Source organism: Alligator sinensis, unplaced genomic scaffold, assembly GCF_000455745.1.
Source record: "Alligator sinensis unplaced genomic scaffold, ASM45574v1 scaffold54_1, whole genome shotgun sequence".
Classification (NCBI taxonomy): domain Eukaryota; kingdom Metazoa; phylum Chordata; order Crocodylia; family Alligatoridae; genus Alligator; species Alligator sinensis.
This window is the reverse complement of record NW_005841962.1, coordinates 1,795,791-1,813,152: the sequence shown is the minus strand read 5'-3', so window position 1 is coordinate 1,813,152 and position 17,362 is coordinate 1,795,791. Positions and strand designations below refer to the sequence as shown.

At 42.8% G+C, this 17,362-nt stretch overlaps 1 protein-coding gene and 1 long non-coding RNA gene across 6 annotated transcripts in view; one reads left to right on the top strand and one right to left on the bottom strand.

The window, feature by feature from the left end:
* The window catches only part of LOC102386335, a 113,707-nt gene that overhangs the window by 17,164 nt on the left and 79,181 nt on the right, over positions 1-17,362 (top strand). The gene's annotated exons all lie outside the window — the stretch shown is intronic.
* Positions 1-17,362, bottom strand: part of BFSP2 (beaded filament structural protein 2) — a 32,330-nt gene that overhangs the window by 3,873 nt on the left and 11,095 nt on the right. Inside the window, exons 2-5 of the mRNA XM_006020629.2 lie at positions 9,079-9,161; positions 6,037-6,193; positions 3,542-3,703; positions 334-465 (exon numbers count right to left, since the gene is read on the bottom strand). Of these exons, the coding sequence (XP_006020691.2) occupies positions 334-465; positions 3,542-3,703; positions 6,037-6,193; positions 9,079-9,161 (534 nt within the window). The remainder of the gene's footprint in view (positions 1-333; positions 466-3,541; positions 3,704-6,036; positions 6,194-9,078; positions 9,162-17,362) is intronic.

The following is a 17,362-nucleotide window of genomic DNA, read 5'->3' as shown; positions in this document are numbered from 1 at the left end:
TGCTGAACCACTATCTGAAGCTCTTGTGTGTGCTATCTGGTAACAAGGCAGTTAAAAAACAAGGCGTAACATCTTCCTACTCTAGAATACTAGGTACATAATCATTTCAGTGAGACTTACAAATATTAAATAAAATGTTGAGGGATAAAATTTCATGGCTTGATTTTTTTGCTCTGATTACTCACACCTCCGGATTCTTAAGTGGAAGCGTGGGATATGAAGCATCTTGACTTGAGAGGCTTATTCTCACTTATCAAGATGGGCCTGGAAATGCAACTTGAATTCACTGCAAACACCCTGGTGAGTACACACTCATTTTTTGTAACAACCTACCAAAGTTCTTAAAGATTCGGTCTCTGCTTGCAGACTTTGTATTTTGCAGGCTGTATCATGGAATTCAGTTCTCAGGGATTCTACCAATTCCTCCTCTTGTGTCCGTACAGTAGGTGTCGTTTCTGTGTGCTGCTGAAAGAAGATAACAGTTGTCAGTCACAACAAGCTGTAATTATAATTCATATTCCTTGCATCCCAAAATGAAAGGGCTTTGCAACTCTGATTTCAAGTCTGCTGCCAGGAAGTTAAATGATGTATGTTAACAATAGTATATTTATTTTTCTAAGGACATACTGTAAAAATAGTGCTTGTAAGTAAGTAACCGCATGCACACAAACATACATCCATGTGTATGCATTGTGTCTCAGTCTACATGCTGCTATATGCTTGTACAAATATATTAAAAATTACCAGCAGAGAGAGGAAAAAATGCAGTTGTGTACTTCCCCCTATCTTTACAATGGAATAACTTTTTAAATTAAGGGTTTTTTTTAATCCTTCATTCCATTTTTATATTTGAAGTCTCATCTGTCCTGCTTTTTCAGGGAAATTCTAGGAAAGACAGAAGAACTTGTTAAGATATAAACCTGATTAATTGAGAAGGAAGTATGATTATTCAGTTTGTGGTTATTTTAAATACCTGTTTAACTCAAACTCCTTAGAAACAGAAGAAAGAAAAGGCCCTTAGTAAAGAAGCAGGAGTGTTTAATCTTCATTAAGAGGCTGACTGCTCTAAATCCATATTTCTGGGTCCTCCAGTGAACACAAGCTTTGATTAGTCCTAGTGTTTCCAAAGAAAAATCAAGAAGAAAAAAAAAAACCCTCTGGAGAAAAACAAAATATTAAGTACTCACTGTGCCTCACAAAACCAAAAAAAGAGGTAGGCTCCTTTCTCTCCCCTCTCCTTCCCCCCAAAAAAACCCACCCCTTCTTCAAGTCACCTTTTAATAATAGATTATGTAAAGTATGAATGCCCAAGCATATCCTCCCTATCTGTGCAACCAAACCAGAAGTTGAGGCATGCCTTGGGCCATGTCCTGCTAGAGAATCCAGGGCCCGTGGGCCCTGGTGGACATGGCGTTTGGCAGCTGATACAGCCCTGGTCTCCCTCTAATTGCTTTCCCTGCTGCCACTGCTGCTGGCCCTCAGCCTCCAGCCCCCAGAAAGTCTCCTTTCACCCTGAAGAAAAAGGTTAAAGTACAGGCTGCATTAGGGCTTCATGCTAGATCTCATGCTCTTTAAAATATTCATTAATAGTCTAAACTGGTGGGTTAGCTGTGGGACAACCAGCTTTGCAGGTGACAAAAGGTTGTTTAGATTACTCAGGTCCAGAGATCACTGTAAAGAAACAATCAAGATAAATGAGCAGTGTGACAGCAAATGAAATTCACTGTTGATAAATGCAAAGCAATGCACATTTCAGGGAATAACTTACATTGCTTATCTGCTTTATAAGGTCATAATTTAACTGCATCAGGTCAGGAAATTGATTTGAGCATCAATGTGGACAAGTCAATGAGGATCTCAGCCCAGTGGTCTAGAATGTTATGGGTATTTAGGTACCTAAAGATGCCCGTATGGAATCCCTTTAGGCATCTAACAGCATGTTTAAGTGTCTCAGTACCCATAGAAATCTGGCCCTGTGTGCTGCTGTTGTCAAAAAAGCAAACAAGAGGTTAGGATACTTAAGGAATGGGATGGGGAAAAAAGGAGACAGACACAAAAATCAGTAGTGCTGCTTCATCTAGAACTGTGCCCTGCTGGTCAAACTACTTCTGACAGAATGCAGTAACATTAGCAATGCTGCAGAAAAGAGAAATTAAAAGTTTTAGGGGCACTGGAAAACTTGAATGAAGTGAAAGGGGAAGAATAAGTTGGCTGTTCAAAATTGATAGGAATACTGTTTCCTTGCATAATTAAGCTTTGCACTTGACTACAACAGGATGTCATTCAGGCCAGAAACACAGCAAGACTCAGCCAAGGACTAGACATTGATACGGATAACACCTAGACCTATATTAGTTAATGCTAACGAATTTTTAGCTAAGTATTAAATCTCATACTTCAGGGTTAAACCAATCTCTGACTAATGCATAGCCTGGGAAAAAATGATGCATTCTAGAAATAGATTCTAGTGATTTGTTCGCTTTCTGCATAGGGTGGCTGTGATAGGGAGGCAAGGCAGAAGGGCAGTGTTAAGTAAAGCCAGGTAAATCAAACCGAAAAAAGATAAGTTTCCTCTATTGGCCTATAAGCAGCTCCCTTTCTTTATGAGATTATATCATCTAGCAGGGATTTATCCATTGCCAAATTTAGCCAAATCTTTTAATTTGTTCTAAGATGCTGGATGCTAACTGATAGTTTCTGGTTAGTGGACATGTCTGCATGTGCTATTAGCATGCAGCAATAAACTCTGGCGCATACTATGCCAGAGTTTATTGCTCTGGGTGCATTGTTTGAATATGCGCCCAGAACGGCAGCCCGTTGAGTTGGGTCAGAGCAGCCCCAGCTGGCACAGGGCCCAGGGGGTCAGTCTGCCAGCCTGGGGCTGCTCCAGCCCAGCTCAACATGCTGCAGAAGAGCTGACTGGGAGCACCCTCATGCCCCAGTCAGCCACAACAGCATCTACATGTGTGATACTGCAGAGATAAATACAAGTACTATCCTGCTGAGGGGATTAATTAGTTTCCTGTGGCTTAATAGGGCTGCACATGTAGATGCGAGATGTTTACTGCAGAGCTAATTAGTCTACTCCACAGTAAATGTCTTGAGTAGACATGCCCAGTATGTCATCTTAAACTTGACCTTCTTCAACAACAGCAACAACAAATATAATTAGCCAAATAGTTTTCTTGTTCTGATTGAAAAGTGTGGCTTTGGACAAGTAAGAGAGGTTTTGCTACTTTATTAGCCCTATGTTGGAAAAAAATAAGAGAACAAACACACTTTTACACTTACTTCTCTGGGCAAATTAAACCAATGATCATTTTAATTATACAGATAGAGCCAAATTCCACCATCATTTCAAGGCCCGAAGGAGAAATACTTGATTTGTATGGGTGTATCTGGAGTGGAGTGGAGTTGGGCCACATTCCTTAGATTATTACCATCAATTTTTGATTTAAGAGAGAGAATTCTGTATAGAACTAGAACTTTTTTTCCAGTAGATCTTACAGTTAGACAGGTACAGGGAAGTGTCACCACTTACCTTGGTATAGAGCAAGGCACCAGTCTCAGCACGATTTCTCTCAATATCCTTCTCCCAGTGAATTCTGATTTTTTCCAGTATGTCATCCAGGCCAGTTCCAATGGGAACATCTAGCTCCTCCAAATGAGATCCAGCAAGCTGTTTATATAATACTTTTACATCCTGAAAAAAATGCACGTAAGGAAAAGGAATGATGGCCAAGGAAAGCTCAGTCTGAGGAGCACTTTTGGTACATCTGAGGGCATGAGTATACAAATAAGATTTAGTGATCTAGAGGAAGGTGGGGCTTTACAGCACATCAGCTGCTCCATGGTAACTGCCATGGGGTATGTGCAAAAGATGATAGATCAGTTGGACACCTTGGTTTAAGGAGCACAAGAACAAATGAGATTTGCACATGTATATGTGAACTATCAGCAACACTATGGCCTTTTTACACTGCTAGAACAGCATAAGGGAACCTGTGAATTAGGTTTGTAAACAATCTGTCCTGCAAATGATAGTGGTAAAAATAGATGTGGACAATACAAGAAAAACATATGCTCATACAGAAATGGACCACAATTGAAACTTCTTTGTCAATGTACCCCTGAGCCGCATCCAGATGAGCAGAGGCGTGCACTTGCAGCAGCATGAATTCGTGCCACTACTTTGTACCACAGCGCACACACCTACGTGTGCCCTTTGTTGTGGGACACGTTGTCCCACTGTGGGAAAACTGCCTGTTCCCAGCTGCTCCTGGCTCCTGCCCAGGTTCCATGTGCTGGGGAGGACTGGCTGGGGCACAGGCTGCCTCAGTGTGGGGGCTTCAAAGTGCCCAGAGATGTGGGAGCTGGGAGCCCCTGCACTGAGGCATGCGGAGGCAGGGGAGCAGCCAGTCCAGGCCTGCCTGCTCCCTTGTCCCTGCTCCCACACTGTGCCCCAGCCAGCTGTCTCCACAGCGTGTGGAGACAGGGGAGCAGGCAGCCCTAGCCTGCAGCATGTTTGTCCTGGTGCACACTATTTTCAAATGCTTTGCGCTGCTTTTTTTTTTTTTTGTAGGGGGGGCTGGGGAGGGGCGGTGGAACTGGGAAATCCTGGTAGCAAACTTTTTGAATCTTGTTGAGCAGCCTCTTGTGATGTCATTGCCATATGAAGAATAAGTCTCTTTGTGGGCTGATAGACTACTGCCTTACTTATTGGCCACACAGGCAAATAAGGGAGCAGATATCACACCCTTACACCTTAGCACAGGTTACTCATGTTTCTAGTCTGTGCAAAAGTATAAGAGCTGTTGCAGAGTTGCTGTTCCTCTCATTGTGTATGTGTAGAGCACAGGCAGGGGGAGGCTGTGAATGGGCAGTCTTGGCATGCCAACCTTGGGCTCAGCATGCTAACCAGCTCAGCTTAGCTGGTGTGGTGGGAGCTGTAATCAGTATCTTGGTCTGGGGCTGGTCTGTTTTACTGGCATAAAAAGAAAGCGAGGACTCTATGGTGAGGTACAGTTCATTCCTTGTTCTGTTCCTGGGGCAGTATAACTATATGCTGCCCCTTACATAGGACTTCCAACTCTGCAGTCTAATTCCCTGTCATTATTTGACAGGGAATTAGACTGCAGTGCTTATTTGAGTGTGCTTATTTGAGGTCAGACCCTGAAGCCCTTCAGGGTGAGTAATCCTCTCTAATGCAAGGTGTCCTGGTGAAGACAATGAATAAGAAAGTAAAGGCTGCAAAACTGGGCCCTTGGGAACTCTTATTGCCATTGCCTCAATGAGTTGTTGCTCAAAGGAAGAAATTAAGATTCAGTAATTGAGTGGTTTGCTAACTACATCACAAACTTTGCAAACCAGCCCAGTTAATATTGAGTGTCATTTCAGAAATTTGATGGCTTTATTGGTCCATGGGGTCAGATTTCTCACTAAGTGGAACTGTTGTTCATTTACAGTAGTGTGCATGTAAAGAGAATCAGGCCCCAAAGTACTGGGGATTTACACTTTTAAGGGAAAGTCCAGCACCATGAATTTATGTAGTGTAAGAGTTGGCAACCTATGGCCTACAAGCCGAATTTAGCCCACAGAATCATTGGATCCAGCCTGAGGACTTTGGGCTTTGGCAGTATTTGATGGTGTGGGACATTGGCTGCACAGATGGCTGGGTCCTAGAACCTGCCCATCCACCTGCCTCTGACCCAAGGTGAGTTTTTCCAGCCTGCAGCCAGAAAAGGTTGCCTACCCCTGACCCAATGTGAGTGCAATGTCAAATGATGTGTAGCCATTTTGGATATGTTGTATTTATCAGGTGTAAAAAATATTGAATATTTTGTATTGGTGTTTTTGATAATTACTTGAAAGAAGAGTTGTGAAAGCTAACAAAGGAGGGGAGGAGGACAATTTACAGATTGATACTATAATCTATATTTGACAGGAGTAATTTAACTCCTTTTCAGACAGATGTGTCACACTGGCCTAGCTAAACAGACATATATTACCTATGCATTGCCCACAGTCTTGACTTACTTCTTCATGAGTCTTTGACAGCAAAGCTAGTTCTTCTTTCATGCTTTCTATCTGACTCTCCAGATCCATTTTAGTTAAATTAGCATCATCAATCACTTTATATAAGGAATTAATTTCATCTTCCACTGCCTTTCTAAATGGTTGCTCATTTTCATATCTGCAGAGAAAAACTTTATAAGCACAGCTGGGCACAAAAAAAAACCCTTGCATTTTACAAATAATACTATTCAGCTAAGTACTGATATGTACCAGATTGACAGGCAAAGAAGATGCAATTTATGTCTACCATTTATTAATACACTCCAATGCCATTTTCAGCTCAATCCTCGTTGCCCTTCTTTATTAGAAGGAAAGTTACAATGCAAATTAACAGTCTCCAGGACAGCATTGTATGGTTAATAGTGTTTTGGAAAGGGAGTCAGAAAATTGATGCTCTTTTTCTGGATTTGAGGTATACACATCATGTGATCTTTACCTTTCTGTATTTCCATCATCTGTGTAGTGAATATAATAATGCTCACCCATTTCTGTAAAGAGCTTTGAAAGCATAGGATGGTAAATAGATTCTGAGCTTCAAGCAGTACTGTTGTTATATAAAACTAAACACATTGTGTGGTGGGTGTGACTTATGTTCCTGAAGATATAGTCCATTCTTGCAGTTACATACTTAGTTGCACTGAAGTGAATTGGAAGCATGTTGTTTATTTCAGTTGGACAAGGATTCTGAATTACAATACTTTGTAACCAACTTGAGCCTCATAAACACGAACTGCTGTTTATTTTTCTTTTTAAAACATCATGGCATATAATTTTTCTAAGAACACTGCTAATAAGATCATTACTTTGTAACAAAACTGTAAACTGAAGTTAGGTGGCAACTGCTCATTTAACTGACCCTGTGCTTGAACAATTGTTTTGTCAACAACAATGACTGTTTAACCAAAATGCAACTACTTTTTCCCTACTGGCTCAGTGGCAACACTTTTGTCTGCATGACTGTAGTTCCTTTTGAATTTTAATCTTTCAATTTAAATGGAAGCTTGGGATGCTGCAGCACTGGACCTAGCCAATTTGGGCAGCTGGCTCTTCTGGTATAGGTGTCAAGGGAGCCAGCTTCATAAACAATTTCTGCATTCCTCCCCTGGAGAGCCACCGTCTTTGCCTGGAAATCAACAGCTTGGGAAAGAGGCAGATGATACCAGCGTGAATTAAACATTTTTGTATACACTGCACTGATTCAGTGAAACACAACACAAAGTAATGCCTTTGTTTGGAGAAGTCAGTTGACTTCTTAAATAACTGCTTAGGTCATGAGACTGACAGACTATATTTGGAAGAACAAAATTATGTAGCAGTTCAAAACTTTGGTTTTATGACATAAATGCTAAAGATAAAACCATGAACCTACTTAAAGCATTATTTTGAATGAGAGATGGATTTGGGGAAAAAGGAAAATCCTGGAAAGATAAAGATTAGGTACTGTGAAATATACCTGGAAAGTTTGATTATTATTTTTAACAAAACCTTTTTAACTATATATTAACTGTTTCATAATTAGAAATAGTTCTATTATGAATAAAGTTTAGAATAATTAAGCCTAACATGCAGTTGTAACAAGTGCAATTTAAAGGAACTCTTTCAGCTAAAAATCACACACTGCAAATCTACAACTATCATTATCTATAGTACTAGCAGTAGCCTTGATTTTGAAATTTGCTAGAATTATAAAAGTACAGTTTGTCACTATACCAGGGGTGGGCAATTATTTTGGCTAGAGGGCCATTTAAGTTTTGGTGAGCTATGGAGGGCTACACACAATCTTTGGGAAAATATCATTTTAACCAATTATAGATAAACAAATCATATACTAAAAATTAAACATCTACTATAACATATTTTATTTTATTTAAAAAAATATTTTTGTCCTGGTATATGTTTTTTTTAAAGTGGTATATATAGAGGCAATTGCATAATAGCTCAAAATAAAGTCTTACTCCTGTATATTGTATGGAGGAGGTGAGGGTGTGCAGAATATGGGGATGTTGGTGTGAGATGGGGGAGGGGCTTGAGGAGTTGGTACAAGGGGGTGGGGTGGGCAGGTGGGAGTGGCTGGAGCCCCACATGCTGGTGCAGGAGCTACCTGGCTGCAGCCTCACCCCAACCTGGCTGGGCATCTGCTGCCCCGCACATGTCCCCATGGCTGCCCTCCTTCCCCATGCTACTTGCTGCCCAGAGTGGTGTAGCAGGAGCAAAAGGAAGAACTGTTGGAGGTGGGAGGAGCTAAGCAGTACCCAGGTGGCTGCAGCTGCATCAGGAGCAGCCTTGCTGGTACACTCTGCATGCTGGCCAGGGCCCAGGTGGGTGGGAGCATGGTGTGGGCTACCCTGGCAGGAGTGGGCAGAACTTGGCCCCATGTGGAGCACCACGGGCTGGATACAATCAATTGGTGGGTGCCCACCCATAGGCCAGATCCAACAAGTTGGCAGGCTGGATTTTGCCTACCTCTGATTTATACTGTTCTTTTACCCTTAATTTCTCCATCCACATGTAAGGAAAATCAAGGCAATCAAGCTTTTTTCATATACGATTTTACTTTCAGGTTCTTGGTGGAACATTGCCTATATTTCAGATGCTGCAGCCTTTTTTTTTTTTTAAGCTCTGTCTTGTGTTTTATAAAAGCAAAATTTAATCAGTACTGTCTCTAGCAGGAGACCTAGGTTTATATATCAAATGAGCCTAATAATATTTTGCCAGTAATTTTTTTTACTGCTGGGGTGATTTTAAAATTCCATCATCAAAATAATATTACAGCACGTTCACATATCACCTGTTATTACAATAATTCATTACTATAATTAATTTGTTTAGCTACAGGACAGCCCTATGAAGGAAGATTGCAGAATCTCCAAATGCAAAACTGAGTCAAATCTGTAAATACCAAACACACACCATCTCTGATATAATCATTCAGTATTCATATTCAATATTGTAAGTGTATATTCATTCAAAAAGTCAACCAAGTTGTTGCCTGGAGAAGGCTACCTGTCTTTAAAATCTTCAGCACAGGCTTGAACATTCTCCGTTTGCAATATAAGACGAGCATTTTCAAGGACTGCGTCGCCCACCTGGAATAATGAGACAACAAAGCTCAAGCAATTAAGTACATTAACCATGATATGTTAAGTAGATAAATGATTTGTGATTCTATAATTAATTTCAGTTTTGGTGTAGGGATGTCCAAATTGTTCATTCCAGGTAATTTATTCAGGGTATTTAATACATCTGTTCATAAATAATCCACAAACAGGCTGCAGTTTTTTCTTAAATCCTTTTATACCCAATTGTTCCTTGACTACTTGTGAAAACAAATTTGAGTTTATAATTTGTTTGCAGGTGGGTTGCCAGGGGTGAACTCTAGCACTTTGTACAGGTTCTGTGCCTGACTTGCGTCCTACTTAAAACCCATTCAAATTCCATATCTGGAATGTAGAGCAGTACTTAGGTGCAACACATGCCTCTTGCTGTGACCGTTTTTATTGCAGTGAATTTGATCCAATAAGTATTTGTTGTTCATGCCATGTGAATGGCTGCCTAAATCTTAGTCATTTCTGCTCTCTGATTGGAGGATATAAACTTCTGTGATGGATAAACCTTAGAATCAAGGAATTCTTGAAAGACTATTTCACTGAGATGTGTTAGATACTATGGTCACATGGAGTAAATAAGTATGTGGTATCTTTGCTGTCTTGTGATTCCAGGACCTTTAAGCAAAACTTTCAAACTTGACCCCTCTCTGTCCCCTACTGTATTGGTATTCTGTGATTCAAGAAGGTGACCTGGGCAGCACAGAGATCAAAGGAACATAGGATGTTCTGGGATATTGCTCTCGCTTGCTCTTGTTGGCTCACTCTCTCATATGCGCACACACACTAAATAATTGCTTAACAGTTCATACCCACCAGGATTTCATGTGACAGATAGGTGATAGTAACGTAACTTCCATGTTAGTGGTTGTTTTATGCTGTTTTCTCTGTAGTGCTTTTCTTCTTCAGTAAATAACATTGTATTTTTCGAAAGTTGGCGTATTATTGGTTAGCACTGTTATCTCTGAAGGAGCAGATCTGCAGGTGTTGAACTAACAATAGACTTGCAAAGACAATTACAAGGAATCGCAATGGGACTACAGCCTTAAATCCAAAGTCTTAAGGAAGAAGGCACATAACGGAGCATCAACTGCAGATCAGGCCTGAGGAGCATGTGCTTTGGAGAAGACCACAAAGTTGTCTAAGATCTGGAACTGCAACAGTTTTACAAATAGAAGCCCCTTTCTTTTCCCATTCACAATTTGTCACTGGGCATCTGCCACTATTGCGTGAAACTATTGTGTGGTTAAAAAGAGATTGTCCACATATAGCTGGGAGAACAATTATGGTACAGATCTTACTCTGGGCTATTAATAGCAATGATTTTCTTTGTGACAAATGTTTACAAGAATCCAAATGTTTGCAAATAAAAGTGTAGCTTTTCCAATTTGACTTTCATAGAGTAGTAACTTACTCTGCAAGTAGTCCTGTAAGCATAGAGCCATCAACACAAATGTAAAACACAACTCACCATCAGCAAGAGAAGCACAATTGGCAGGTATGATATAATTCCCAAGAAAATTGAAAACTACTTTGCACACTGCTTCCTGAATGCAAAATTGAAAACAAATGCAGAACAAGCCTTTGACTTAATTTTTAATGAAAAATGTGTATGCCCCATACATCTCCAAACCTTTTTGGGGGCTCCTATGCCCTCATGATTAAAGGTCCTAGTTTTCATTCTCATACTTTAGATCTCAATTTGATTACATTGCATTTTTTACAGTAACCTTGAGAGCTAGATGTCACACAAAACATTTTTTCTTGATAGTTCTTGCAATTTTAAAATGAATTGATCTTGCTCTCATTGTTTTTTGCAGACAGTCCTATAATCTTTCAAGTAAAAAAAACCCCCTGCCATATCACTCGTCTGACCAGTCACAAGCAACCCACACAGATCAAACAGGAAATTGCTACAGACACTTGTTCACAATTAGTTTACAAGGTTAAGTTAAAATAATCAGATATTTTAGAAAAATGAATATATTGAGGAAATTGTAAGCATTTCACAAGCCAGTGACATTATAGTAATGAAGCTGTACATTGCAGGTTATTAGGTATGTTTTATTAATCACAACAACCTAAGCCAAATCCATTTTGAACTGAGAGTTTGTCTCAGGTGGAGATAAAATGTCCATCTTACAGTGAAAGAGGGTCATTAGCAGGGATCCTGTTTTCCCCTGACAAAAAATTGCAGATTCTCTAATAAACCCCCCAAAATCATCAATTAAAATGAAACACCACTCATATATAGGTATCAATTGAACACAATGTTTTATTGATATATTTACAATTTTAAAGCAATTGGGAAGCCTACCAGTGCCTCAGTCCCTATAGTAAAATAAATTCTAAGTACCTATAAAGTTTTGTATTTGATTTGGGGGTTTTTATCATGCAAAATCAGAGCTCCCTCTGCCTCCTGGCAGGTCTAGGCTCCTCACTCCCCACCCACAGCTCCCTGCCCCTGCTTATGTCCCTCCCCACCTACAGCCCATTGCTCCCCTAAGTCCTGCTGGAGGGGGCCCTCAGCTGCCAGAGCTATAGGGCCAGGGACCCAGGTCTGCAGCCCCCTGCCCTCTGCAGCAGCCCCCAAGCCCCAGCTGCCACAGCATAGCAGAGCACGGAGCCTGGCTTCACCTCCCTGTGGATGACGCGGCCAGAACAGAGCCCGGGTGTGGCAGCCCCCTGCCACTGTGCACACTTCCAGAGGGCAAGGGGGATCCGTGTCCTCCACAGATTTGTGCATGGGGCAAGGGCAGGCTGCTCACTGTGGGCTTGGGGCATCCTACCCTGCTGCACACCCGAAGGACCTCCGCAGCCCAATGGGTGGGACCTGGCATGGCAGGATCAGGGGAGGGAAGCTCCTTGCTACCATTGCAAGCCCTGCATTGCCCTGGTAAGGCATCTCCTGCCCACCTCCGAGCAGTGAGGGGCACAACCCCGCACTGCTGCCCCTGCTGCTGCCAGGCAGGCAGGGGGCATGTTGCCAGGGCAGCACGGAGCTGACAGTGGCAAGGAGCTTCCCTGCCCAACCCTGCTCTGCCTTGCCATGCTGGCTCCCACCCACTGGCTGTGGATGCCCTCGGGGAGGTCAGCAGGGTGGGGACCCTGAGCCCACAGTGGGCAGCTTGCTCCTGCCCCATGCACAGATGTAGGGGGCACAGGTGCCCCCTGCCCCAGTCTCCCAAGAGCGCACACAGTGACGGGGAGCCAGCTCTGCCCCCCACCCCCTCAGATGAGCCACCCATATCCCTGCTCTGCTCCCTGCTCAGGCCCTGCAGTTATGCAAGGCCCCATGTCCCAGTCTCCATTCACTGTGCAGCTGGGCAATAGCTTCAGCTCCAGCTCTACTCTGCCCAGCTCCCTTCCTACCGGAGCCTCAATCCCCCCCACCCCACACTTTCCTGCAGGAGCTGCTCTCCAGGCTGCCTGGTGGCCATGTACATGCACATGGAGTCCCCTGTCTGATTGGCCTTCTCCTGCTCCCTCCAGCCCCTTTCTGGCTGGAATGGCGCCTGCCAGTAGAGAGCTCTTTGCAAAAGAGCAAAATCTGCAGGTTTCTCTGCTAAAATGAAAATCCAAATTTTTCTTGGGCAAAAGGGAAAATCCATCTTTTTTCCTGTTTTTCCACGGGAAATGGAAAATCTGGATCCCTGGTAATTAGAAAGTTAGCCACCCAAAGTCAATCTCTACATCGGGAGAAATGGATTGGGACAACTCTATCTCAGGTACCATGCATTGACTTCAATAAAAATACGCATTTTTTTTAACTATATGTAAGTGCTTTCAGTTTTATTCAAACACTTAGACTACCTTTTTTTATCTGGCCTGCTGTAGAGAACTAGGGATGGTTTTTACCAAAACCCTAATGTACACACTTTTGAGTTTTTGTACTGTTAAAAATCTTGAATCCATATTCAGCTTCATGTGAAAACAATACTTATGTTTATAATGGAACAAGCCAACTCTATATTTGAACTGTCCCAGATTTGGGGGTATTCTGTTTATTTTCAATTCAAAACTGAACTATGCAGTTTGAATACATCCCTAATAGGAATAGGTATGGATCCTAATGTTTGGAGGCATCAAGCTCCCACAATGGCAATTGAGGCCAGCACGTCTCTTTCAACATCTCTGAAAAGTGAATCTGTCTGGCCCCACAATCTAGTCGTTAACAGTAAAGCGAGAAATGCATGCAGATATCTGTGGAGGAACCCAAAATTCTAGAAAATGATCTTTCTCAATAACATTTAAATGAGCTGTTAAAGCCCTTTGAGAAGCTAAAAAAATGAAGTAAGGCTTCCATCTAGTGGCCCTATTATTTGATTTCATTCTTCTAATAATCAGCAGTTGCATATAAAGATTCAGCATTACTGGAAAATTATTTTCTTTGTAACTGGCCATCACTTTCCTGCTACATTTATGAGTGATGCAGCAATTTAGGAAATATCCTTCTTAATGTTTATTTAAACAGACGAGGCTCATAAGAGAGCAAGTTGTGTCTTGTAGACATTGCTTTCACTGTAAAATCAAAATGATGCTTTTCCACCCCACAAGGGTGCTGTGAAGCTTAATTAATTGGTGCTTGCAGACATTTTAAAATGCTAACACGGAAGGTGTGATCAAAGTAAAAACAGTATTACTAGCAATAGTCCCTTTGACTTTCAAAACCTATGGCTGTACTCCAATTTATTATGTGCATACAAATACCCCTTTCAACAGAGATTTTTCAGTACTTGAATTAATACCAAACACTTGATGACAAAACATAAGTCAACACGGTGTAGATATTCATCAGTAGAAACATGTATTAAATGTAGTTTTAATTCCTTTGCTACTAGTCATAAATGCATCTGATTTGCTATACTGAATCAGATGCTTATTCGCCTAGTACCTTGTTTCTGACAGCAACCTATACCCATTTCTTCATGGACAGGTGTGCTTTTCTTCTCTGAACCATGCACTGTGCAATACTGGTACCTGGAGACATAATTATTTTCCTGAGCTCTAGTTTACAGATTGGCTTAAAGCATAAAGCATGAGATTTAATCTCCTCAAAATGTTTGCTGTTACGAATTATGATAGCTATGTATAGCCTTATAATCTCTATAAAAGTCTAATCCCTTTTTGGATCTTGTGTTGTTCTTGGGCACATTAGCATCAGGAAGTTTCACGCCATGTGAAAGCACATTTCCCTCTGATTTGAATTTTTCATGCTTTGATATCACTGAATGACCCCGATGTATTGGGTTTTTTTTAAAAGAACAGATGTTTGTAACCTACGTTCTCTGAACCATTTACCATTTTAATATATATGTTATCCTAGTCCCTCTTATTGTGGTGCCACAATTTAAAAAGAGAAACGTAGCTGAAAAGGGCTGCCCTCAATATTTTTTAAATTATAAATAATGAGATAGCACCGTTGACCCAAAGATCTCAAGTGGTTTTTTGTACACTCTAAATTACTAGTATTTATTTTTTAAATAGAACCATTGGGAACCTCTGGGAAGGAAGTTTCATTGTTGAAAGCATACTCTTATTCTGGGCCTTGGGTGGCTCCAAGGTAATGTGTCTTTGTTCTGTGTTGATACAAACCATAGTGAGGTGTGCACAGCTACCTTCCATTTAGCTTAAATGAGGGAGCAGTAGTTTAAAGATTTCTGATTTTATAACAGTTTCTATTCAATTTGCAGACCAGAATACCAAGTCTGGAATAGGAACTAATCAGGCAATCTGAAGGGTTTTCCTGGGAACTAAATGCAAAATCAGGCCTATATAAGTATTGTTTAGAGCTGGCGATTCTGTGGGTCAGAAGCTAGAAAGCAAGGAGACAGCAAGAGATGCCCTTGCAGCATGACACTGAGAGCCTGGGAGAGAGTACTTTTCGGATAAATGTTAGCTAGAAAGAGGCTTGGGACTGTGAGCAAGGTAAGTTGCCTCCTATTTGCCGGCTCTGCCTGACACCCCTCGCCTCCCCCCCGCCACTGCCTGACACCCTGTGCTGCCCATGGGACAAGCAAGCCCCTTCCCAGATGGCACCAAATGTCCTACCAGCCTCAGGAGCCTGCTGAAGACACAAGTGATGAGGAGCCTGATCCTGCTTTCTGCGGAGGCTTCCCGCCTGCCCTGTGGCCGGGAGGAAAGCTGCCGCAGGGCTGGGCAGCCCCTGAGCTGTGGGAGGGCCTGGTCTTTCCCTCTGCTGTGGCAGCACCCACCAGGGCTGTGCTGCCCGAGCTCCTAGGGGCCCAGTCCAACTTCCCAGGAAGCCTGCTAGCACACCACCTCTCCCAGGAGCCCACCCAGGCTTCTAGCACCTCGCACACCGAGGCAGGGGACAGTGTATAAGTCAAGGTTGAATTTTAAGAGTTAAAAATTTGTCTTCAAAACTCAATTTATACACCGTGAAGTACAGTAACTTCCTCCTAACCTCCCTGAATGTCTGTTTGTACCCTTGGAGTCCAGAGTCCAGTTGTGGGCCTCACAATTCAAGTAACATGGACAAATTAGAGTCCAGCAGAAAGTGACAAAAATTATTAGAAATTTCTAAAACATGTCTATCCAGCTAGCATGGTGGCAGCATGGTGGCAGGCTCACATGATTCGCATAGTGCAGTCCTGGGGAGCCCACATACTGTGCAGCCCCCAAGGCATGCAGCCCTCATGGTGCATGGCCTGGGGTGTGCAACTGCAGTATGCAACCCCCAGCTGCCATGAAGTTGAACAGCCCTCCTCTAAAACAATTTACAACAAAAGGCTGAAAGAACTGGGATTATTTAGTCTGGAGAAAAGAAGACGGTGGGGGATTGATAACAGTTTTCAAGTGCCTGAAGAGTAGTTATGAAGAGAATAGGGAAAAACTATTCTCTGTGGCCACAGGGGACAGGAACAATGGCTTTAAACTGCAGGAAGGGAAATTTAGGTTGGATTATAGGAAGAACTTTTCACTATGAGGGTGGTTAAACAATGGAAAGCTACCCAGCAAGGCTGTAGAATCTCCACCTTTGGAAGTTTTAAGAACAGGTCAGACAGACACATACGTCCGGGTTTCCCCGGACATGTCCTCTTTTATGGTCCCCTGTCCTTCGTCCAAGCAAGTTTTTTAAAATGCAAGCAAATGTCTGGGTTTTTGCTCTGCCACTGCTTTTCCCTGGCACTTCCAGCTTGGCTGCTTGGGGCTGGGGGCAGCAGGGGAAGGTGATTGGCTGTAGGGGGATCACGTGCTCTGCGCATGTGGCCCTGGCAGCCACTGGCAGGTGAGAGAGACAGAGAGAGAGTGCGTGCAAGCTTCATGGGCAGCAGGGCTGGGTGTCAGGAGTGAGAGGCACTGGCAGTGCTGTGGGGGTAGGGAGCTGTGGGTTGGGAGTGAGAGGCAGCAGCAGGACTGTGGGGGTTATGGCTTAGGAGTAAGGAGCACCGGCAGGGCACAGGCATATCACTGCCCTTCACCCCTCCACCCCACTCCCATAGGAGTCCTCTTTTTGATACTGGAAATATAGTAACCCTAACTTAACTGGAATGGTTTAGTCAGGGATGATCTTGCCTTAAGCAGAGGTTGGACTAGATCAGGGGTTAACAACTTTTTCAGGCTGAGGGCCAGATTGACACTCAACCCATGTTGCCAAGGGGTAGCGCCGGGCATTTTTCCCTGTGCAGCCACTGGGGAAAGCAGCGGTGGCTGGCTCCTAGCACCTGTCTGCTTTGCGCCTGCCTGCCTCTGATTTGAATGAAGTCAATCTTGCTGCTGAAGTCCCACATCTATGGGTCAGATCAAATGGCTCTGTGGGTCAAGTCTGGCCTACAGGCTGTAGGTTGCTGACCCTTGAACTAGATGACCTGAGGTCCCTTCCAACCCTATGTTTCTACAATTCTATGCTTGGCCAGCTTAACAATGTCATGACCCAAAGGTATGATTTTGTGTGTGCTTCGGCACCAGAATTACCCCCGCCAAGTTGCAGCTTCATTGCACAGGAGAGTTTCCTGTTGCAGAGGAAAACCCCGGTGCAGGGACAAGTTTCCCGCCTTTTCTGCAGCTTCTTTTGCAGAGTGCATTGCTCGAGTTGCAAGAGGAATGCACGGTGCAAAAGAGTTCCCGCCACCGGTATGCAAATTTGTTCCCCGCTATTGGCTAGTTTTAAATTATTCCCACGTGGCAGCTAACGATTGGCCTGTTAGCCGTATAAGAGG